The following is a 25,633-nucleotide window of genomic DNA, read 5'->3' as shown; positions in this document are numbered from 1 at the left end:
GCAGAAGGGGACAGCAGTTAAGACAGTGGCTCCTGGGTTCAGACAGACCCGAGGGCAACCGCTGGCCTCCCCACCGTCTCACTTGGCGACTTGAGGCGAGTGGCTGCAACTGTGTGGGCCTCAGTTTCCCCATCTTTGAAACTGTCATACCTGCCTTGTTGGTCTATCGCAGGGATTAAATGAAATAACGCTGGTGGGGCACGAGGGCCCTGGTAACAGAGAAAGTGCTCTGTAAGTAGAGACTATCATCAGGATGATTTTATAAGCCTGAGTCCTCCCCAGGGCATTTGCCTTAAGGCTATTTAGCTGCTTCTGCACCCCCGCACTCCAAGCCATAATTTGCTACCAAGTAAGATGGGGTAATTCGACCAGAAGCGGGGTGGGGTGGGGAGGGGAGGGGAGCGGGAAGGGGCGCATTAGACTCCTTCGCAAGGCAGACTTGCCAGCATTCCCTTTCCAGCGAGCTCAGGACTCCTGCTCACAGTTGCCTGGAAACCGGAGCTGCGGTGGGCTTCCGCTGCCTTCCAGAAATCACCCTAATTGGGATGCGCACAGAACTGCTGGTTGACACTCGGGGCAGGTTTTGGGAGAGACGCAGTCCTCACACACAAATGCTGACTCGCATTAATTAAACAGTAGCCGTGGGCCGGGGCACCCAGAAGCCAGTGCGGATGGCGGCCTTGGTCAGCAACCTCTGCCAAAAAGGCCATTTTAGGTCACGGTCACAATGTTTGCATTTCAGGATGTTTGCAAGGTCTGAGGGGGTTTTTGTGGGGGGCAGGACCGTGTGTGAATGAGGGTGGGAGGGTGTAGACAGAGAGGTCACATAAACGCTTGCAAAGTCCAGGAGATCGGACCAGCAATCAAAGCACCACGCGTGCCTACTGTGTCACCTGGTATTAAACGCTCCCTTCGGGGGTCTGAACACCACTTGTAGTCATTTGGCATAAGGCAGGTCAGAGACCGAATTACGAGCTAGAGAAAGAACCTTCCTAAGAGGCAGACATGGAGCCTGCTTCCTTTGATCACTTCTTCCAGAACAAGCTGTATTCTAGTTCCCAGTTGAAAAAATGTGTTTCATGAGCAACCATTTATCTCTAGCCTGTTAGGATATGACTCAGCTTCTGAGAAGAAAGCGCTATCCACCTGCTCCATCCAGAGAACAGAAACCACTACATCGAAGTAGGTGGCAGAGTCACTCTCACGCACTCCAAAGTAGCATGCACTTAGTTAGGGCCTGAAATGCAAGGATTTCGAATGGCTTAGTTATCACGCGATAAATATTTTCTGAGGACTCCCTGATGTGCCGGCTCTGGGGTCCCAGGAAAGATGCAGAACTTGTTCCTGACCCTCCAGGAGCTCGGGCTGGGGGTGGAGGTGGGAGAATGGAATTCACAGCCGGGCAAGTCAACGGGTATTTCAGGGTGGCACCGGCCAGGGGTCCTGAATCCAGCCTGGGAAAAGCAGAGGTAACTTCAGGTGTGGGTTGGGGTTCAAGTCTGAGCAAGTTCTGAAGGATGAATAGAAGAAGTGAGCTGGTGAAGGAGAAGAGAACATTCCAGGCCAGCAGCATCGCCAGCAAGGCCACTGAGATGAGGGAGCCCGTGGTGATGCAGCGGAATCCTCGGCTCGGCTAGGACATCGCGGGGTGAAGAAAAGGCTATGGAGATGGGCCAAATCCAGCTCACGCAGAGCCCCGCAGGCTGCACCGGGAGTTCGGAGGCGATGGACAGATCGGAAGGGGAAAAGAGGTCCGGGCAGGGAGGCCAGGGAAGAGGGAGTGAGGGCTATCCGGGGAGACGGCGGCAGCCTGATTTTACAGCATGGCAGCCACGACAGAAAACACTTGATGCCCCACGCAGGGGCAGAGCCCTAAGACACAGCAGGGTGGAGCCTGCATGGGTGGAGGGGAGACACCGGAGGACTTCGACAGCGAGTGGTGCACTTTTCACAAGACGTGCACCTTCCCATTCAGGACGGTGACTCTGGGGCATCAGGGAGGGCCAAAAATGCAGGAGAGCAGAGCTAAGACACAAAAACGTCTGGGTAATTCCAGGGCCAAGATTTTTGAACTCCAAACCCCCTTGAGTGGCAGAAGGTTCAGAAGAGAGAGCATTGGACTGGGAATCTGGAGACCCCATTACTGTCTTGGGTCTGCCTCTGGTTTGCTATGTGTCATCTCTCCCCTCTGGGCCTCAGTTTCCTCACTCGCAATCCAGGGACTCAGGACTTTCCCCAAGGGCCTTCTCACCTCCAAAATGCTCAGTCGAGCTTCTCTCTCAGGTCAGAACAAAGGATCCCAACACTGAGCCACGGAGTGGAGGGCTCTGGCCCCCAGATACCAACCAGAATACAAATTCTCTGAAAGCAAAGAATCTTTTAAATTTTACATCTCTTCTCAGCCTCACATAGTACCTTGTACATGGTCAGTGTCCAATAGAGATGTCAGGAAAGAAGACACTAAATGAGTTGCCGTCAAAATGAGGCAGGATACATGGAAACGGGATTGGCAAGCAAGAGAGAGATTTACATTAAACACTCATGACAGTACAATGGCGAATCATGAGAAATGTTGCCCGAAGACATGATCTCTAATTTTAGAGATACATTTAAGAAGAGAACTGACCTTCCACGGGAGATCAAATAATCAACATAATCCTTCTTGGGTTTCTTTTCTCCCTTCATTAAATCAACTCACCATTTTCTTAAATTGATGATAAAAAATAGATATTAGGTCCCCACTATATGGCCCCAAATGGGGAGGGGACAGAAGTGGTGAGTACAACATGGGGTCTGCCTTTGAGGAATTTAATTTCTAGAGATCTCTGTAGCCCAGACTCTAAAGCTGCTTTGCAGAGAGAGAAATACAGCTCTTTTGCATGTTAGTTTTTCACTCACCACCTGCTCACCTGTGTGTGTACCCTGCACGGATGAGAGGGCTCACTTTTCCAATTGTCGCCCGGGCAACGAGCAATAACTGATCAGCAGCCAAGGACCAATCCTTCCTCTCTACGAAGCAGTTTTGAATATCCCGTTTAGAACTGTACTTTATGTTTGCACGACGTATTTTTTAAATGCATTCACGTCTATTTCCTCATTTTTCACCGTTCACAACAAGTCAGATAAGACAATATTATCTTAAAGAACCGATGAGGAAGACAGGCTCAGGCCCGGCCACCAGTCCAGACTCTGCCCCATCTGGGCAACCTTGCCTAAGTCACTGAACCTCTCTGGGCTTCAGTTCCCTCGCTGTGAAATGAGCTAATAGTACTACTAATAGCTGCCTTGAGGATTACTTTAAGTTAGAGATCAGTAGCTACAAAGATTGTTTCACAGTTACTGCCACATGGTAATTATTCATCTTCTAGCTGTAATGGTGGTGGTGGTGGTGGTGACTGTTATTCCTACTTAATAGAACAGAATGGTTAATTATCCTGCCTAAATCACACAGCCAGTTGTTGGTGGAGTTAGAATTAGAACTTGGCGGGTGGTCTAAGTGGCATAAATGTACGTTCCACTTTTTCCTAAACCCATATAATTCCCCATTATCAGCCATGTCTCCCTCTGAAACATCACCAGGCTCTGACGCGGTTCCCTAGATTCTTACCCCCCTTTTCCCTCCTCCTCCTTTCCCCCCTTTCTTCATTTTCTTTAGTGAAAACCTGAGCTAGAGATTAAATCAAAGAAGAACTCAGAAAAGAAAACCACTTAAAATAATAATTAGACGTTTTCTGCATGTAATTTCTTATTCAGTGAAGCAGAGGTTAATTCCCTGGCCCTTCAGCTTAATAAATTTCATCATGTACATGATAACCAAGCATTTATCCTACCACCACCACAGACGGTAGATTCACAAACCTTTATGAATTACTGAGTGATGCAATTTACCAAATCCCAAAATAATTGCGGTCTAATTAGACTGTTTTGGCCATCACCCTCAGAGAAGAGAACCTCTTCCTAAGCTCGCCACTTGAACCAAGTGCCACTTCCCAGAAGCCTGCAGGGCTTAGAGCCAAACCACCGTCCTGGCTGTAGGCAAAGCCAGAAAGTTGTAACAGCAGTCATTCATGGCTCTGATGCTGGTGGTGGTGATGTCTGCGATGATCACTGTTACCATTTGTCGCATACCTCCACTGTGCCAGGAACCAAGCCTCTCATATGATTCCCACAATATCCTAGGATGGCCACAAATTTATCCCAATTTTACAGATGAGGAAAGCGCATGACTCACCCAAAATCATGGACATTGAGTGACAAGGAAACAGTGACTAGTTAAAACTAGAACAGACCTTTGCCAAAACCAGTGCATTTTTCTCATGTAACACTTTGGAATCCGACCACCTGGGGTTAGATTCCAGTTCCACCGATTATTAACCCCATGCTCAGACGACTTGACCTCTCCAAGCCTTAGTCTGCTAATCAGTCAAGTGGGGATAGCAGTACCTAATCCGCAGGGATGTTGAGAATTCATGAGGATAACAAACAGAGAAAGCCTAGCTCAGTGAGTCACTCAAGTCACTGTGCACGCACCTGCTCCCCCCATCCCAGATAGAACAGATCTCTTCACAGCTCCAGAACCTCTGCTCTCCCAGCCCTCACTCCTGGCAGGCTCACACATACCTGTTACCTATTTCCTAGCTGCCCCTGGCACCCTCAGTGGAGACTCTCCCAGACCTACTTCTCTTGGCAGAGACTCAAGCAAATGGCTGGGTAAGAGGTTAGATATAAAGCCCAGATCTTAGAGGACCTCGCTGCCATGGGAAGGAGCCTGGACATTATCCTGAGAACAGTGGGAAGTCACTGAGGGTCTGGAGCCCTCTGATGGAAATGATGAGATCCCAATTTTAGAAAAGAGCCCTGTGGCAGCCAAGAGGACAATGGATTAGGAAGGAGAAAGACCAGGTAGGAAGCCACTTAAGAGTAACAGAAACAACCATGATAGTTTCCAGCCAGGGTGGTGGCAACAGGAAGGCAGTCAGGTGACATTTAGGATGTAGAGTTGACATGGCTCATGATCGATGAATAAACATGAAGGGGGGCGTAAAGGGAACAAAAGTAACCTCTCATTTTACAGGTGAGACAAATTATTTTGGGCCACCCTAGAGTGACATCCTTAGCTGAAGCAACTCTCTAGGTTGTGCCTTCTTCCAACTCAAACAGCATCTGCCGGGTACATGTCTGCCCAGACTTCAGAAACACCCATATGAGTTTTGCAAAGGAGCCAGAAAGAATAAAAGTGGAGCAGCTAAAGTCAAGTTTCCTGAGCCTTTATCACAGTTCCCATAGCATCTTTCCTTCACCTGATTTATGATAAAAAGGAAACCATGAACAGACTCTTTCTCTTTGGGCTGAGTCATTCAGGAAGGAGACAAATCCGTCTTGAACTTGTGATCTGTGAGGTAAAATCCTGACTCGGCAAAGCTCCCACTGTTGGGCATTACAATTAGCAAATGACCTAGGGATGCTAAAGGGATGTTCTGATGTGATTTAATAAGAATGTGGCTGCAATAAGCACTCAGAATATGTTTGCAATCAATTTGCTATATACACAATATGATACCAGAGCAATCTTTTGTGTATGCAACTGACCTTTATCTCTAGCAAGCCTGTCCTATAAAGAGTGAGATCTCCACTGCAGATCATTAGCACTTTGGAAATGACTAATTTGCATGCTGACAAAGATATTAACTTGTGGCTGGTGGGGGGAACAATACAGCGCGTCCTTTTGTCTGAAAGGCAGTTCAAAATCTGTGTTGTGACTACAGTTGACTGAAGTTCAATTACTGTAATAAATGTATTCCAAATTTCACCTCAATTGCATTTGCATTTTAATGAATGATTCTCACCTTCTTGTCAGTTTGGCAGCCGGGCTAGATTTATTAAGTTATTGTATAAACAGGGCATTCTAATGCGGGGATTTAAATGCGAAAATATTTGCTTGGTGCCAGCCTGAACTGGAGCTGCGTTATTAATTTGCCTGTTGTATGGGTCGACTGAAAATTCAAGAATTTAAGGGTAGTGTTTCCAACGCCTCCGGTACACCCTGGTGGCCCTCTCTTCTCTGAAATCAATCCCTCTGGGTGGGCTGACAAAGCAAGGTTGGGGAGCCAGCCTGATGAAGTGGGTTCTCCAAGCTGCTAGCCTCCACAAACTGGGGAGCAACTGAATTATTGGCTATCATTTCAAAACAGTAAAATTTGTTAAGTGAAAATTTCCCGTGTAGGCAATTCCCCTCTGTTAAGAGCAGGACATCCCTGAAATCAGGTTGCTAGGAGTGTTTGTTCATCTAAATGTCATTCTGCCTTCCCTGTCGAAGCACTCCTGGCCTTATGGCCCCATATTTCTCAAAGGCAGAGACAGAAAATGTGAGTGAAAACCAGCTGGATGCAGAGCCATAATCCCATTAAAAGGTGTGTGTGGGGGGGGGTGCGTGTGTGTACATTTGGGCTGCTGCTTTTTAATAAAGCGATTTGTAGTGGTTAATCCCATGCCTCCCATAATAGAAAGGTTGAACTTAAGTTCCCTTCGTGGCCTCCAAACCCTCCAATACTCTGCAGCTTCCTGCAAGGCCCCCGTGAAGATAGCTAGGACTGTGTCTTAGATGACGTTCAGTCCTAGTGTCCTGCAGGGCCCTACGGATGGAGGCTGATTCAGGTAGTGGGACAATTACGGCGAGCAGAGTGCACTCAAGGATGAGACTGTCTCCTACGGATGGGCTTAAAGAACTTTCTCAGATGAGCTGATGGCTAGCCTGTGTTCAGAGTTTTATTTCCAACTTGTAGCAAGGGAATCGAACTTCTGATAAAGCCAGTTTGAAGATTTTTCTGGAGTTTTGTTTGTTTTTAGTTTTAAGTAGAGAGGAAAGAGCGGCTAGACCAGTGCAACTCAAACTTCAATGTGTATGTGGGTTACTTGCTTGAGAGAGAAATTGTGAAATCAGCCCTACTGGCTTCCAATCCCTGCTTTGCCCTTTTCCAGCTCTATGACCCCCATCATTTACTTAACCTCTCCCCTGCCTTCGCACCTGTAAATCACACCAACCTCTCAGGAACCTTGCGTAAACTGACAATAATAATAGCTCCCAATCACTGAATCCTACGTAGTAGGCACCATACGAAGCTCTCGATGTCAAAATCCATCTCATTTAACCCTCCCAGCAGCCCTTTGAAGCAAGAACTAATATTTTCCCTACTGGAGGATGAAGAGGTTGTGGTCCAGAGAGAGGCAGGGTAGAGACGCCATCCAGAGGCTGCTCCCCAAGCCCTACCACTGCAGACACCTGCCCTCAAGTCTGAAGGCGCTTGGGAGTGAAACCCGGGCTGCTTCACTCCCGTCCCTTTGGTCTGTCTCAGCCAAGCCCTGCTGAGCGTATCCCATCGCCCAAGGGAGCATTTTTCATTCACCAGCTCACACACAGACTCCGTACAGAGAACATATGTCCCTTAAAAATAAAGGCCCACCCCCATGCATTGGCTAAGAGGACGCTGCACTGGGGAGAGGAAACTTTCCATTTTCGAATCCGCCTTTCCCTCCGCTTGCCTGATGCAGTTAATTATCTTACTCCCCACCCTTCCTCCTGCCATGGTAGCCAGGGGAGTTTTCCATCAGGGGAAGCAGTGCCGCGCGAGACGCAAGCGAGTGGATTTAAAGGCAAAAACCGCTCTTCCCTGCAAATAGCTCCCTTCACACAAATAGCCCGGTAATCAGCAATAACGATGAAGAAAATGTAGGGAACATACAAGGGAATTAAATGGGCATTTGCTAAAATATTAAGCATTTTTAAATCGGTCTCCTGCAGCCTGAAGTTCCCAGAATAGAGTCATGTGTGTGGCATGAGGGTCCAGACCTTCCCCGCAACTCTATTCATCTCTCACCCAGGACTTTCCAGAAGTCTGGCAGCTGGGAGTCTGGCTGCCTTGGTTCAAAAGGGGCTGCAATTCCACCAAAAAACTTGCTAGATTTCTTCAAATTGGCCAACACTGACAACCACCCCCCCCCCCACCCCCCAATCCCTCTCTGTGAGTTAACTGCCAAGACAGGCATTCATCACTCCATTTGCACCTCGGGGTTTGTTGCACACTTGACTTTTCACAGTGTCCTCCCTGTAAAGGTCGAGAGAAACCTCTTCCTAGTTTCAGCACCAGGAATAGCGAGGCATCACCTGAACTGCTTTTGAAAAACCTTACGGTCATTAGGAATCACGTGAGGGATTGTTTCCCTCTTTGCATTGGCCCCTAGGACGCTCAGGGCCAAATTTGTACACTAGGTCATGTGGCATGGGTTTTTATACTGTCTCACCTGACTCTGTTTTTTTGTTTTTCCTGCCTTTTTTTTTTTTTTTTCTGCCTCTAATGCCTTTTGGAATAAGGGCATAAATAAGTTTTAAAAAAAATCTCTTACCAATCTCCTGATTACTACAAAAAATATATATAACTAAGATACGAATTCTTGGAGGATATGTTCACCATTGCAATGCCAGTGCCTTAAACAGAACGTGAAACATAGTATGTGCCTAACACAGAGTCTGACATGTAACAGGTGTCTGCCCCAGGGCCTGGGACATAGTATCCAAGCCCCCCTGTGACACAGACCATCAGCCTGCCACTCATTATAAAATTAATTAATAAAGATGCTGTTAACATTAAAGAAAATAAAATGGGTTAGGCTGTTCCATGAGTGTGGGCCTACGCATTCGATCGTACTGCGTTCTTGTCACATGGCTGCCATAACAAAGTACTGCTGGTCAGGTGGCTTAAACAATGGAAATGTACTGTCTCACAATAATTTTGGATGCTAGAAGCCCAAGATCAAGGTGTCAGGAGGGTTGATGTCTTCTGAGAGCTGTGGGAATTTGTTCCAAGACTTTTCCCTGGCTTCTGGTGCTTTGTTTGCGATCTCTGGCATCCCCCGGCCTACAGAAGCATCACCCCATCTCTGCCTTTATCTTCACATGGCATCCTCTTTGCATGCATGTCTGTGTCCAGATTTCTCCCTTCTTATAAGGACACCTGTCCTATTGAACTAGGGGTCAACCCTACTCCAGTACGACCTCATCTTAACAAATTACCTCTGCAGCGACCCTATTTCCAAATAAGGTCACGTTCGGACACACTGGGGGGTTAAGATTTAAACCTATGAATTTGGGGGGACACAATTCCATCTATAACACATATATTTCAAGATCCAGTTGGTTACAAGTTCTGCAGCGGACGGTGGAGGCTTTTGTCCAGTTACAAGCTGAGATCGGAGCCCAAGGCTCACAAAGCTGGCTGGGTCTGCTCAGCATCCCTGGAGCCCCTCCCAGTGCCATGCGAGGCCATCGTCACACGCGATGGGTGTCCTCAACCCCGAACCTACTCTCTGCCTCCCACGTGACCCCTACCGGGAATCGAACCAGCAACCTTCCAGTGCCCGGGATGCTGCCCAACCGAGCCACACCAGCCAGGACAAGACTGTATTTTTCTTAATGGTCAACTCATGTCTCTGCGTTCCCCCCGTCTAGCTTCCTGATTCAATCTGTGAAAATAGGCCGTGGGTATTTTACCATGCTGAGGGAGGAGAGTGCCTGGAAAAAAAGCCAACAGCAACTTCAGAAACTGAAAGAAGAAGAAAGACATAAATTCCAACCGGCCAAAAAGGTCTCAGAAATCCACTACAGGGATATCATTCTGGCGTAAGTAGACACCGTGGCCGTGGCCCATGGTCTTGGGAAGGGCCTCGGACAGCGAACGCTGCCTGGCTGGGTTGAGGGATGGGAGCTGGCTCAGACGGGAGCCCCTTCTCTGGCCAGTGTCTAATGACTACGTTTAGCCTGGTCCAGCCTGACTTTCCAGCCTCGCCCTCTGGCACTCGGTGGAATATTTTCTCCTACATGTGTCTGTCCTCGTATCTAATTCCAAGAGCTACACAGGCACATCATGACCTGAGCCACCTTCATCCAGCCACTCGGTGGGCCACCATGAAGTGTCCTCGTGGAACCTCGAAGGGGCATGGGATACAGAGAAGGGCACTCAATGGTCAGGGGGCCCTTACTCTCTCTGTGAGGGTCCCGAGAGCTCAAAAGAGAAGGAATGGACCCAGCTCTTTTTTGCAGGAGCTGTGCTCAGATTAACGGGCGAGTGAACAGGCGCTGGGAGGGGGCGGTGTCTGTTAAAGATCCTCCTGTGCCTGCTTAAATTGTTCACTTGTAACGTTCCCCTTGTCTGGATGGGGCTTTTAATCCACGGTCACAAAACAGTGCTCCCCTCTCCGATCCATGTTTCTGTGTGAAAGATGTGGTTTATTTAAAGTTTAATAAGTTTAAATATGCATGAGGTGGCTCCTCTTGTAGACACTGGTCTGGGTATGTCTTATCTGGTGAATTCTATGAGCTGTACAAGGCCGATTATTAAACTATAATGAGGCCATTACTGCAATGTGGCCATCAAATCAGGTCGGGGAGCAGGGGTTGTAAAATAGCATTGATAGAGTATCCTGACCAGTACAGAGTAGTGGTTAAGAGCACAGGACTGGGTTCAAGTCCTGGCTTCCTCCATACAACTGTTTCGCCTTGGGCAGGTTGCTGAACCTCTCTTTTCTTCACCCATATGGATGATCCCAAACTCCCAAGTTAATTCTGAGGATTAAGTGAAATAGCGCTTAGCACAGAGCCTGGCATATGAGACGTGCTCAGTGGCTGTTAGCTGCTATTATGCAATAAAGAGAATTTGATCCTCAGATTTATGGCTAATAATCTTAATGTCCAGGCTTGAAAGCATCTCACATCTAAGAGCAATGCTTCTATAATTCCAATCACAGAAGTATCAGAAGTACAAGTGTCCTTTCTTAAATACTTTTTTTAAACAAGGTATTTGATCTTGTGCATTATAAAAGCAAAGGGGATTATGCTTCTCCCGTCCAGATCTAAGACCATGGGATAAGTTCTTTTAGACAAAAGTTTTAAGTCTGGCAAACTATGCAGGGAAAAAAGAAACTCAAGCACGTCCCCAAAGGTTTCTGCCTGCCAGCAGTCTTCCCCACTGTGCTCAACAAACTCGTTTTTCAGCTGGAAATTAAGCTGAAAAGTTGGAGAAAACACAAGGGGTAAAATGTGTCTTACGGTGGTTGAGAGAAGACGTAAAACCAGAGGTTAAGGAGTGTAAAGGCTGGGTTAATTTCTACATATTCTAAACCCCTGGGGGTAAGAGTTGAGAGCCAGTAAGATTGGGCACTGCCATAGTTGGGGGGGGATAAATGGTGATGGAAGGTGGTGAACACACAACACAATCTACAGATGATGCACACCTGAAAACTATATAATTTTATTAACCAAAACCACCCCAATAAATTCAATTTTTTAAAGTGTAAAATTGTCCAGCCGGCATGGCTCAGAGGTTAAGCATCAACCTAGGATCCAGGAGATCGCGGTTCCATTCCTGGTCAGGCACATGCCCCAGTTGCAGGCTCGATCCCCAGCAGGGGGTGTGCAGGAGATAGCCGATCAGTGACTCTCTCTCTCATCATCAATGTTTCTATCTCTCTCCCTCTCCCTTCCTCTCACTCTGAAATCAATAAAAATATGTATTTTTTTAAAAGTGTAAAACCTGTACACTGAAAACTACAGGACGACATTGAAAGAAGTTAACAAAGATCTGAATAAATGGAAAGACATCAAAAAACAAAAACTTGGCACTGCCAAGGTATTTGCTTGTGGCTTCCTCAGCTCTAGGGTTCAATAAAAAGCCCTTGGAAATGGAAATCAGGTGACCTAGATTCTGGTCCCATTTTTTCCCGTTAACTCTGTGACCCCAGAATTGTCCTCGAATTCCCAAGAGGAAGGTAAATTCCTAATATGTACCCCCACAGCCTCCTCTGCCCCCACTGTAGGACATTCTCAAAACACCAGCCAACGGGATCCTTCTCAGATGCAAGTCAGATCATGTATTCTCTCAGCTCAAAATCCTTTACGTTAATTCAGAGAAAAGGCCAACGCCCTTGCAACAGTCCCCAAGCCCCCACTTCTCTCTCCACCCTCCTCTCTCTTCTCTCTCTATCGCTCAGTCCACTCCAGCCACACTGGCCTCCTTGCTGTCTCTATAACACAGGTGCACCTCAGGACATTTGCACACGCTATTCCCTCTGTCCAGGATGCTCTGCCCCTAGACATCTGAATGGCTCACTCCTTTACCCTCTGCAGATTTTTATCAAATGTCACCTTCTCGGTGACACCTTCCCTATCACCCTCCTTAAAATTGCAACTCCCAGAGCTCCCAGCCCTTCCAAACCCCCTTGGTCTGCTTTTTTTTCTCCCCATAGCATTTATCACTATCTAGAATGGGGCAGGGAGGCCAAGCTGGCCAAACCCGGCCCCCAGGCTGATTTTGTAAATAAAGTTTTATTGGAACACTGCCATTATATAGTGTTTCCATACGGGCAATGGCATGACTGCTTCCATGCTACTAAGTAGTTGTGACATATACCGTATGTCCTACAACGTCAGAAAGATTTGTGTGACCCTTTAAGAAAACAGATCCAATGGTATACTAGTACACCACACAATTTACCTATTCATCCCCTTTGCCCCTCCACTGGAATATGCGCAAATGTGACTGGGCGCCAACTATATGCCAGGCGATAATTATGGCTGGAGAGATGAGGGTTCTATATGCCCAATCATATTTGCCAAATAACCCCTGGCGAGAGGCGTTTGAAACCGCTGCTCACTGTCCGCTCTGTTTCTCTCTTCCTGCCGGTCCTTCAGCACCTACGATGATGAGAAGGTTAAGAAGGCGGGGGCCGGAGTCATACCTCGCCCCTTCACCCCCAAGCACAACTGCATCATTTCGCCCCTGCTACGCGAGGCTCACGTGTAAGTACAGCGTTGCCTCTGACTCAGCCAGCCTTTCCTTTGCCCTCCTGAAAGGGACATGGAGCCTGGAGCCTACAACACTATTTGGCAAATAAAAACAACAGAGAGCAGACTCGGTGGTTTAGAGCTAAGTGGCAAATCAGCCGGGACGGAGTCATTCCGTTCCTTACCGAGCCAGACGCTCTAAATGTCAAATGGTTTGCGAAGCCTCATAAAAAATCTGTCTACAGCCCTCACCGAGGGTGTGCGACAACATTGCAGCCACGGCTCGGGGGACAGGTTCTCCCCAAGGCTCGAGCGCAGAGCTATTTCCCAGAGAAGCCCCGGGTCCCCTGACCCAAGGCGTGAACTCATCAGCGCTCGGCGTACCCGGCTAATGAGCCCCCCGAAGAACACTCCGGCTCTCTGAAACCTTGGCATCTTGCTCCCCTTGGGTCTACGCCAGAGAGCTTCAAGCCCAACTCTTTCTCTTCTGCTAGTCAGCACTTTTCAGTGGGAAGATTTCAGGCACAGACATGGAAGCTTTTGACTTCAGGGCAGGGTTTCTCAATCGGACATCGGGGCACGAGTAATTCTTTGTTGTGAAGGACTGTCCTTTGCTGTAGGGTGTTTGGCAGCACCTACCCACTAGGGGTCAGTAGCACCCAACCCCGAGTTGTGACGACCAAAAAATGTCTCCAGACACTGACCCAGGGGCAATGAACACAGTGCAATGAATTCTAGACTTCTCTGTCCACTGTCCACTCGTTTCTCAAATATCGTTTGGGCCCTACGTATGCACAGTAACAACGGCGCACTGAGCACTCTGTAGGCAGTGAATCTCCTTCAGTCCTCTTGTGTTGGTGTGTGGTTGTCCCCTCTCTGCAGATGAGAAAGCAGAAGCTCAGAGAGGTGTAGTGAGAAAGCACGGCCTCAGGGGTTAAACAGGCTCGAGTTCAAATCCTCACTAATCCTTGAAGTCAAATCTGAGTGTGACCTCGGGCAACTGGCTCTCCCTCTCTGAGCCTCAAGTCCCTGGTCCACGAGGAGGCCGTAATCCCAGTACCCTCCCTATGGGGATGTTGGGAGCATGAAATGAGATAGTCGCATCTCATCTCTGTCACCAAGAAGCTGTGTGACCTAGAGCAAAGTCACTGTACCTCTCTGAGCCTGTTTCCTCTTCTCTAAAGCGTGCATAATGATTCATACCCAGCAGGCTGCTGAGAGAAATAAATAACACGTGTAAAGTGCCTTAGTCAATGCCTGGCTCACTGTAACACGAGATGCCCCCCCGAAATCAAAATATAGCTTAGACATATTTTTAAACAATGTTTCAGATGCATTTTCAAGTAGTATGTTCAAAAGTTTTCCTTTCTTCAATATTCAGGCAAAGGATTTATATACACATTTAAAGCAAGGGACCAATTGTTAATCTGGGGGAGGGCGAGAAATATAGTAAATACGCTAGTTTCCCTGCGTTTCGAGACTTCATCAACACTCTTAGTGTGTTTACTGTACTCTTATCAGGTGAACAATTGGATACCTGTAGGATGTTAATTTCCTTCAATCCCCTCATTCCCCCGAGTCGAGACCTCCAGCTGTGGGACCCCTGCACTGTCACTGGCACAGGGTCATCTTATGTCAAATCATGGCTCTGCCACCTACTAGCCCAGTGACCTGGCACAAATTCCTTAATTCCTCTGAGCCTCGGGCTCCTCATCTGTAAAATGGGGCCATTGCAAACGTTGAATGAGCTGCTGCATGAGAAATACTTGTGCCCAGAGCAGGGCAACACCTCTAACTGGGAACCAGCACAGCTCTGTCTCTGTTGCCACAACTGTGAGGAATGTTATTCTGACAGGATCCCGCTGTGCTCCCCCTCTCTGTCTTTGCAGGGAATCCCTCTTCCGCCAGCTGTGTGCCCTCCACTGGCTCCTGGAGGCCCTGACTATCGACCACACCCACCACACCATGAAGCCCTTGATCACCTGCTGGAATACGAAGTAGGTCTCAGCTCTGCCACCAGCTGCAACCAGCAACAGACCAGACCCTGGGGGAGGAAACACCTATTTGTCCTTCCCCTACGTTTGTTGTTTTGGGTGGGTCTTGGAGACCTGGGACCCCTCCCACTCCCACCAAGGCACCCTAGTTATTTTCAAAATACCTCTGTTGCTCACAGAATTTGTTTGAAAACCACCGCCTAAAAACAATTACCACAACGTGGGTTTTTTTAAAACAAAAGTGCCCAAGTAATAAATAAATATAATTTATTCCTATTACAATTTTTCCAAAAATTCCAAAGTATATAAAGTATGAAAGCCTTTACCAACCCCCAATTCATTCCCCTCCCTGGAGGAAATTCCTTCCGAAGGTCTGAGGTGCGTCCTTCTAATGCCTCCCCCTTATAAATATATATACAGATACATAAATTTTTTTACAGAAGTGGGATCACATTACACATGCCGTTTGTTCTCTACGTGCCCCCCCACCCCCTTTTACGATGTCTCATGGACATCTTTCCATGATGGTATATACAAAGTTTTCACATTTTTTAACACTTTCCACATCCCTTTAAGAGAATACTCCTGTTCTATGGTGTGGATGGACCATAATTTAGATACCCATTTCTCTATTGATGGCTCTCAAAGTTCTGCATTTCAAACAGGACTGCACAGAGAATCCTCATGCATATACTTTAAGCCCAGTTGGAAATATTTCTGTTGGCTAAATTCTGAGAAATCGAATTTCCAGGTCAAAGCAACATTTAAATTTTTTTCACAGTTGATTGCTTGGATTCTAAGAAAAAGGGCCCTCGGCCAATGGGCTTCTAATAGCATTTCATTTCCCCGAGCAAGCGGCCAGCGGCAACGTTTTGCTTCTGACATCTGAGCGCCTGTTCTTCCAAACTGAGGAAAGAACATAATGACAGAAAGGGCCGTCTTTATCTCCTTTGACTGGTTTTAGAAATGTGCCCAGACTGGGGTCACAATGAGAGTTAGTTATACAGGTTCCACTATGAGGTCTCAGGGCAGAACCTGAACCAGAGCGTCAGCCAGGCCCTGACAGCCAAGATTCCCAAAGGAAGTCAGAGTTCTCCTTGGGGTTTCTTCTTTTTTCTAGAGAACCATTTGCTCCCGATGGTGATTCTAGTTCGGGGTCAGTGTATGCAGGTAAAGGGTTAATAGCCAGTTCTCCCAGCGGGAGAAGCTATAAGTTATAGTCTGGCCAATGCCCACGGTGGACATGGTCAGGCTGTGGCTGATTCCAGGCTTAGCAACATGACATCATCGAACCTGCAGCTGGGAAGAGATGCGCACGCTCAGTTCTTGTGAGCCAGTGTGGGCCAACCCCAGCGCACCACTGTCTGAGATTGATTTTTTAAAAATTTAGGAATCTGTGGGTGGGGGGTGGGGCAGGGGAACTAAGTTCCCTGGAAAGTGCCAGAAAGTATCTTTCTAGTTAGCAAGAAAGGAGAAGGGCATCTTTCTTCTCTTTAACACCTAATCCCTATTTGTGGTGTTTCATCTTCACAAGCCTTATTCCATTGCATCTCCACAACATAGCTAATATCCCCACCCCCATTTTACAGATGAGGAAACTGAGGCTCAGAGAGGCTCAATAACTTAACACAAACACACATCTAGGAAGCACTGGGGGCAGGCGGATGCCTCCAACAGCCAGTCCGCCCGATTCCTAAGCCACCAAGATACACCACTCTCCTGGGTCCGATGGTCGGAGGGGCTTGCCTGATGTCACAGACAGTAAATCAGGGGCATGGATTAGGTAAACTGGGTTAAGCTGCCGTAATGAACAATCCCCAAAATCTCGGCAGCTTCACACAACGCAAGCTCTATTTTTTGCTCACCCTACATGTCATCAACAGGGGGCTCTCTGCTCATCAGACACTCAAGGACCAGGCTGGTAGGAGGTCCACCTCAACGCGAGCTTCCACCACCCGTGCAGCAGAAAAGGGACGCCGCTTTGTGTGTGTGTTTTGAAATATATCTTTACTGATTTCAGAGAGAGAAAGGGAGAGGGAGAGAGAAATAGAAACATCAATGATGAGAAAGTCATTGATGGGCTGCCTCCTGCACGCCCCCGACTGGGGATCGAGCGGGAAACCCGGGCATGTGCCCTGACCGGGAATCACACCACGATCTCCTGGATCCTAGGTCAATGCCCAACCGCTGAGCCACGCCGGCTGGGCTCACTCGCGCATTTTTGAGCAAAGCCAGTCACGGTGCTACACCTGACTCGTAGGAGCCTGGAGACCTGGGACCCTGGTGAACTACGTAATAACCAACCCACCAAGCTATGGGAGGGGCAGCAACTTGCTCTGTCCTTCGAAAGGTGTGCAGTCAGCCCGCTGCGGACGAGGCTCGGGCTATTTATTTCTTTCCCTCCTGCTACTGATCTTCCCTTTTGGTTTACTTGCTGCTGAAAATGAAACAGAGAGATGGATTCTGTCTAACCAGACCCTTTCTTCATCAACGGCTTTGCCAGAGCTCGGACGCTGGGCTTTTTAAGATCTCTAAGAAGCCTGCTGCGTGTTCAGCTCATTCCGCCAGCCGGCTGAAGTTGTCCCAGATTTCGGGTCATCTTGGAAGTCGCTGTTAACAGAAAACCCCCATCCTCCAGATCAGGCCAGGACATTTAAGGTTTCTGAAAGCTTGGCTTGGACCAGATTTAATTTTAAAAGGGGAAGGGGGGCCGCTTTTGAACTTCAGGAAGGAGATGACAGGCACAGCAGGGGCTGTGTTAGCAAAGGGGGGGAAACAAAAGGCCCTGCGGTCTTGAAACCTCCAAAGACGACTTGCTCAAGCCTCCAGTTGGTGAGCCTTCAATCAAACTTCAGGAGTGATGCTAGTTTAAATATTGCTTATAGGACTGAAGTACTGCTGCTCCTTCCTCTGGCTGGATTTTAAATATTCCTTAATTCGATTACTCAGGGGGAGAGGCAGGCAGAACCGACATTAAATGAGCTTCACTGTTAATTATTCAGAGGGCTTTTTATTGTGTAATCAAACATAAAGTCTTTACAAAAACCTTGGAGGCGCATGCTCACCCCGCCTTCCCCAGCCCGACTCCCACCTTGGGGTCTGGGTGCATTGTTTGCTTTGCAGCTGTGAGCTGGCAGGTGCTCGGCAAGGCTCTGCCAGTGAAGGGCACACCCCCCCTCCCCATCCGGGCTGGTAAAGGCCTTCGATCCTGCGGCTCAGACCCCCATGCCAGTCCTAAGTAAGGTTGGTCTTGATCACGTTTTGCCTCCTGTATCTGAGCATCCTCCCCCACCAATGGCTCTCTGCAGCCCCTGATAACTCTAGGCCCCCGACGGTGCCTCCCCCCATCAAACTGGTCTGGCCCTATCATTTCCTCAGGTTCCTCGTCTATGCTAGGTGACAGCAGCCAAAGGACTGAAAGGATCCCAGCCATCTACAGTCCTTTCTGCCGAGAAAAGGGGGATAAAGGGATGGATGGATGGAAGGAAGGAAGGAAGGAAGGAAGGAAGGAAGGAAGGAAGGAAGGAAGGAAGGAAGGAAGGAAGGAAGGAAGGAAGGAAGGAAGGAAGGAAGAATTCGATAGATCAATCAACCAACCAACAGATAGGCGGGGTAGTTGAGAGAGCACACAGGAGTCTTCAGCTTGCTCATCAGAGAGCCACTGCGGCACAGCCACAAGTCCAACGTCCAAAAGGCTCTGAAAACTCAGTTTCCCCGAAACCCATTTGGCAGCAAAATCTGCGATGAACCCAATTATTTGATGGTAAAAACTTGAAGCAATTTATAGCCTTTATTTACACACACACCCCCCAGTGTGAATATTCATATACATCACTGCAGAAATATCACCATGTTTGACTTGCAGCATGCCACCTCAGGCCCCTCTGGAGTGATGATATTAGCACGTGACACGTGCTGCTTCGCTCCTTTCCAAGATGCCAAAACTCTGAATCTGGTCTCACATCTGGTTCCACGGGTTTCAGATAAGGGATTGTGGGCATGTCACCAACAGAGCCTGCTGGGGCTTCGATTGGTCGCATACCCAGAAAATCCCCCAACCCACGAGGGGAGGAGCCAGGTTTTGCAGGACCTAAAGTTTATTTAACTGGGAGAGGGGGGAGCTTTAAGAAACAGAATACAAAATTACAATACAAAGTTCGGTGCAGGGCCCTGGAGAGGCCCATGGTAAGAGCAACTTAAGACCCCTTCCGGTTTGTTTTCTCATCTGTAAGAAGGGATGGTAATGACTATATCACAAGGTTTCGTTGCAGCGATTTAGTGAGAATGCACAGAAGCGTCTTGCCTATAATATCGTACAGAACTTTTGCTCAATAAACTCCAAGCCAGTGATTTTCACTGTGCAATCCACCCCCACGCTCCCCCCAGCCCCCACCCAGCAAAGCTCTCTCTGTGTTACTGAGAAGTGTCCCTGATGGTGGGACCCTCAGGCATCAGAGTGGGCAGAGATTCCGAAATGAACACGCTTTTCATTTCACTCCCCCGGAGCAAGCGCAGACCTGCCCTGGAGTCTGAGAGGACGGGAGTCCAAAATGCAAGCAGATGCAGAATGCATGCAAATATATTCCACCTCCCTCGGAACCGCTCCCACCCCACGCATCCCCACCCCCAGTGAGCGGGGGTCTCTGCTAACCTTGATTTTCACTCGCAAGACCAGCTATGGAGAACTGTCCCTCCCACTTCTTCACGGGTACAGGACAGGGTAAAAAAGATCATATCTGAGACCAGCCACCAGCCATCGTCTGCTTATTGCATTTCTTAAAAGAACTTGTAATAAACCAAGACTCTGGAAACGGAAAACTCATTAAGCTGTTTCTCACTCAGGGACCCAGGTGGAAGCAAGAGCACGATAAAAAAGATCATTAAGGACAAGTCCATGGGACAGAGGTGGGAGCACTTCATCACGGCGCCCAAGGTAACAGACAGGTCTTGACTTGCCGCCTGACTACCAGCCCCGGCGTGTGCCGGTGGCGTCCTTGGCAGTCTTTTCTCTCACGGGATTTCTCTTTTTTTCTGGTGGGTTCTCTGAGGGGAGGGGAGTCAGAACCACCTGCTCTTGGGTAGTTATCTGGGGATTAGAGGAGAAATGACATTTGGCTGGACATCTCTTCACAGAGGAGGGGAGGGACGGCCGAGGCGCTCCTTAACAGATGTCACCAGAAGGAAATGGGCCCACCTCACTCTATATTTTTAATCAGTAACAGTCACCTCCCTCTCGATTTCCCTCTTTCTCTCTCTCTCTCTCACACACACACACAGTCAGAAAATAAGATTGGACAGACATGGCTTTCTATGAACTAGAACGTGCTTATTAAGAGAACATCAAGAGGTCGACTCTTTTCGCAGAAAACTATTCTCAGCCCCCAATCTCCCAAATTCATCTACTCAACAAAATAACAATAATGGCAGGTGATCTTTAGACATGTGAAGGTGGGCGAGAGAGCATATGACTAGAGCGTTGGCGGAACCTTTCCCCTTACCCATGAAACGGGTGTGATGCTCACCCCCGGCTACTTCGCAACATCAGTAAAGGATCCCAGGAGACAACACACAAACTCACTTGAAAATGCCCAAGTGCTGGGCATTCCTCTGGTTATATAATTTTTAGAAGCCACTTGTTAACATAACTGCAATGGACCAGGTTGTGTGCTAAGGAAGCTAGCCTGTCCTCTTAGCAATCCCATGAGGCAGCATTCTGACCCCCAGATGGGAGAGGAGGAAGCTGGGGCTCAGGGACGTTAAGTGACTTGCACAAGGTCACACAGCTGGGTCACGGCAGAGCCAAGAGTCAATCCTGGTCTGTTTATTAAACACTGTTTACTAAACACTGGGCTTTCGGATGCATGTTCTCCATGGTACCATGACTATAACTGCCCCTCATGAAGAGTTTCGGCATGTTCTTGCTATTTCATCAGGGTGCTCATAGCTCTGAGAAGTAGGAACACTGGTTTTTATCACAGGAAGTTGCTATGGAGATATCGTGTGCATCCGTCTCCAGAGATGCACAGAAAAAGCAGCAGGAGCCACAAACCTTTAAAAGATGTCCTTCGGGATTATACACAACGGAAATTGGAGGAAGGGAGAGCGAATCTCCACACTTAAACTCTCACAAAATTGAATTCCCCCAGGGAAGCCTGTGGGGTCAAACTCTGTGCTGCAATGTGGTCCACTCTGAGGATGGGGGAAGCACTAAATTAGGAGTCAGGAGACCTAGCTCAGCCACCACGGCTCAGTCTGCTGCATCGCATGGGACAAATCCTTTCATCTCTCCTGACCTCAGTTTCTCCACCTGCAAAATGAGCACTGTGAAAGAGAGGTTCTAATCAACCCACACAGCAGTGATATTCTTCTGTATGTGTAGAGCTTGACAGTGCCAAGGCAGTGTTCATAAGAGCCTGGCAAAATGAGTAAATAAATAAAAAAATAAGGCTGAGTAAGGCAACAGGGTGTGGTGAGGTCTGTGGCAAACAGGAATACTACACAGCTAAAGGAAAGAACCTCTGCTCAGCATTAGCTCATTTTGCCATGTCAGAATGAAAACCCAAGGCTTATCAGTTTCAAGAGAGACCAAGAGCCTCAGTTTTCATATAAAATTCTCCTCAATTTGTATAATTCTGGGCAGCTAAATGTTTCCCCTGGGGCTGATAGTTTGGAGCCCCTACTTCTCAAAAAGTATAAGGAATCATTGCAGTCCCTACTGAGGTGGAACACAGCAGCTGGTTAACACAGCTCTTGAGTGAAATATTCTTTTAAAAAATAGAGAAGCATTGGGGATTTAAGTCAATTCAGAGAGAGTCAGTTCAATAAAGGGCAAGGGGGATGCTGAAACTGCTTGTCACATTTCCCCCTTCCCCGTTTTACTTTTCTGCCACTCTCAATTAATCAGAAGTGTCAGCCCTTCACTGTGGATTTCCTGACTGAGGTCGTTAATTGAATTTTAATTAATGGCAACTTCAGAAGCACAAAATGAAACCCTAGCTCATGGAAGATGCACACCGAACTCTGGATACAAAAAGCTCTTCTCAGATCATCCCAGTCCCTCCTCTTTGTTTTATAGATGATGAAACTGAGGCAAGGCAGAGCAACTTGCTCCAGGCCTCACCCCTGAGGTCCCCGGGCTCTGAGTCCAGTGCTCATTGCAAGACTCCAGGCTGCCCCCTCGACACAATCTGTCCAGCCTTCAAAACTGACACTGACCTCAAGCACCTGGTTTCTAGAGTCGGAAATTCACATTGCGCCAAAGGCAATGGAAGGAGGCAGCTTCTCTATGTAATATCCTTGAGCTCGGACATCATCTCTCCCCAGGGTGGCAGGGAGCAGGGGGTTCTCGTCAGTCTAGCAAGCTCTTGACCAATGTCAAGACAAAGGGGCCGCTGTATCAAGCTCCTAATTTATACAAGGAGAGAACATGCCAACTTCTGGCGTTGGTTTTTCCTTTATCACAGTCATTCTGTAACCCGCGTGCTCCCTTGGAGATCGGGGTAAACCCAGTTCAAATTCCAGTTCCCCCGTCTGTCACATTCTGAAGCATCCCATCGTTTGTCCCTCCCTCTTCCAATGCAGGGCAGTTCCGCCCACACTCGGCCACAAGGTGGCCAATCAAAAAATTACTTCTGATCACATACAGTGGACTCCCCGAAATGGGTCCTGCTGGATGCGTGACCTTGGGCAAGTCAGGAGCCTCTCGGGGACTTGGGTCCTGAGTGAAATGAGGACATGACTTCACACAGTGCATTCTGAAGGAACACCAAGAGCGTGTGTGTACACACACACACATAAAAGCACACATAAACACACAGACACAGACACTACCACACACCCACACAAGCACACACACACAAATACACACAAACACGCACACACACACACAAACCCATAAACAAACACACAAACATACACACAAGCACGGACACATACACACATAACCAGACCTCTCTGACTCCATTCCTTCCAAAAATCCACATTCCCCTCGCAGGACTTTCCCTACCTACCCAGAGCTTCTGAGACTTGTCATCTAGACTTTCCTGCCCATCACAACCACAGGTCTTCCCCCCGCGACAAGAGTGCCAATGCACCAGCCACATCTGCTTCCCCCTACAAAAACGTCAGGCTTAGAATTTTCTGTCTGGTGTTCTTTGGGGTGGAAAAAAACACACACATTAATACATATCTTCATTCCTGAGGCCCAGGCGTCAACCTGGTGAACAATTAAGTGTGATAGGTGCAATTTGGGGTCAAAACCAACATGTAGAAATTAGAGCCACCCATCCTCTCCCACAGGCTAAAAATCAGTTCTGATGACCACTCACTCCAGAAAAGCCGAAAACCATTCTAGGCCATGGCAAGGCCGTGGGAACACAGGTCTGGCTCCCTGTGGCAATGGCCTGGGCAACCACGGAGCTCAGTGAATAGAAAAGTCTCGTCCCCTTTACCTCAAATAGCACACATTCTTAAATTATCTCAGTTTGTGACAGAGGGTCACTTCAGGCTGGCCGTGTATCTCCTAGTGTTTGGGAAGAGCCAAAAGGAATTCACATTCAGGACCAGGTTTTCACTTTTTCTCCCTCCTCCCTCCCTCCCTCCCTCCCTGCCTCCCTCCCTCTTTCTTTACCTCTTCCCACCCTTCTGTCCTTCCTTCTTCCTTTCTAAAAGCCCTCTATCTTCTCTCTCCTTCAGACCAAGAAATTCAAAATTCCTACACTACGCACCGCGAGCCGCAAACCAAGCCGGCGAGGCTCCACACTCAGCCTGTCCCGGGCCAGCGCGGGCTCCTCTCCCCAGAACAGCATGCTCTCCATGAACCCTGGCTCAGAGGAGCCGCCCACCGTGGTCATCCAGGCCACAGGCAGCAAGGACGTCGAGGACACTGAATCGTCTTCAACCAAGCCAGACGAAGAACCTCTCCACATCAGTAAGTCCTGCCTGAGATTTGGCCCATCTGCCCTGACGCTTCGCCCTGAAGCCGGACATCAAGACCGCCTCCTGCCCCACTTCTGCCCCGACTCAATTAGAGAGACACAGGGGCCCCTGGCCCTGTTCTATTTCCTTGGACCCCTTTGCTTTACTCCAAAGGAGATCAGAAATATACCCTATAACCTGGGTTACTCTGAGCTACCACTCCTTGGGAGACAGCCAATGGTCATCAATTTCTCTGTTTACCACGTTAATAATGCATTTCATTGAGCCCAGTTTATACAAAACATTATCATTTCAACTTGTAATCAGAATACAAATATTATTAATGAACTATTTTATATTTTTTCATACTAACTTTTGAAATTCATTATCTATTTTAACAGATTTTGAGGTATAATTCTACACACCCTAAAATTCACTCATTTTAAGGATACAATTCAATGATTTTTAGTAAATTTACAGAGTTGGGTAACCGCGATTTAACTTTAGAACATTTCAATCAACCCAAAAGAAAACCTCATATCCATTGGCAGACCCTCTCCTATCCCACCCACCCTCAGCCCCCGGCAACCACAAACCTACTTTCTGTCTCTAAGGATTTGCCTCTCCTGAATGTTTTCTACACGGGAGTTTTACCACCCTGTGATCCCCACTCTGGAGCACACCTTTTCCGTGGTTCATCATTTTGGAGACACGGGTTGTTTAGAAACTCTATTGAAAGTGACAGGTCCTCTCTCCAGAAGAGAAATTCAAACATGCACAAATACACAGTTCTGCAGACTCCTTCGGGGGAGCCTGCGGGCCCCCACCAGAGGCAGCTATGAGTGGACCCCATATGTCATGTAAAAAGTTCACTCTCAGGACTTTCTGGCCTGAGCCTCAAGGAGACAGGGAAGTGAAAAGAAGGATTTATACGGAAAGATGGAGAAGGCAGAAGGAAGAAAGGGAAACAGGGGGCGTGAGAGGCGGCTGCATGGGACACGTTCCTGCCATGGCCACATCTGCCATGTCCCCTCAGTGGCACCCAAGCTGGGCCAAAGCTGGGCCAAAGCCGGGCCAGGCCGGGCCGGGCCGGGCCGGGCTGGGCTGGGCTGACAAGGATTGAGTGTAGTGTTGATTCAAGTAGGTTGGACAAGAGGTCAAGGTAGACCAGAAAGCCCAACTGGGGCCATCAAAGCTAGAAATGTGCAAAAGTTCAGTGAGTGGCCAGGACTCAGAGGAACAACCACCCATGATTCCTAACATCTCCCTTGTCAACAAGGGACCAAAAAAGGTCCAATCCCTGAAGAGCTGTTTACAGAACAGGAGTATCACCTGAAGTGGAGCTAAGATAAGCCATCAGCAGATGCGTGACTCTTACGGATCTCTTAAACCTTCTTTCATTCTACACGTATCTATCGATTAGCTATGGAGAATTACAGTACCTGCCCTCCCTAAGCTCACATTTTGGAAGGAAAAAGCAGACAATAAACAAGAAAACCATAAATAGCAAGATAAATGCAGATAATACATGGTCAAAAAGAATAAAACGAGATATCGAGCTAGAAAGAGACTAATGGTGGGAATGGGGCTAGTTTAGCTGGGTGGTTAAGGGAGGCCTCTCTCAACCCTGACGTTTGAGCTGAGACCTGAAGATATGAAGCCAGGGAGGGAGGCAGGGGCCAGAGCCTAAACAGCCTTTGCAGGGGCAAGGTAAGGACTTCAGAATTATTCCAAGTGCAACAGGAAGTCTCTGGAAGGTTTCGGTACAGGAGTAATGGGACCCGGTTTTCTTCTTAAAAATGTATGGTTATTGTTATATTCATACCACGTTAGGCTGGGGGCTGGGCCCTGTCCTGCACAATCCAGTCTCAAGAGAGTCCTCCAGATAGTG

General features: G+C 48.1%; 1 protein-coding gene across 1 annotated transcript in view; it reads left to right on the top strand.

Moving 5' to 3' along the window:
• Positions 1-25,633, top strand: part of CCDC60 (coiled-coil domain containing 60) — an 82,736-nt gene that overhangs the window by 44,880 nt on the left and 12,223 nt on the right. Inside the window, exons 3-7 of the mRNA XM_016201551.2 lie at positions 9,503-9,673; positions 12,740-12,847; positions 14,722-14,829; positions 19,669-19,759; positions 23,521-23,755. Coding sequence (XP_016057037.1) covers positions 9,503-9,673; positions 12,740-12,847; positions 14,722-14,829; positions 19,669-19,759; positions 23,521-23,755 — 713 coding nt within the window. The remainder of the gene's footprint in view (positions 1-9,502; positions 9,674-12,739; positions 12,848-14,721; positions 14,830-19,668; positions 19,760-23,520; positions 23,756-25,633) is intronic.

The sequence above is a fragment of the Miniopterus natalensis genome, chromosome 20 (genome assembly GCF_054644295.1).
Source record: "Miniopterus natalensis isolate mMinNat1 chromosome 20, mMinNat1.hap1, whole genome shotgun sequence".
NCBI classification, from domain to species: Eukaryota; Metazoa; Chordata; class Mammalia; order Chiroptera; family Miniopteridae; genus Miniopterus; species Miniopterus natalensis.
The sequence above is the reverse complement of the archived record's forward strand: the minus strand, read 5'-3'. Positions and strand labels throughout refer to the sequence as shown.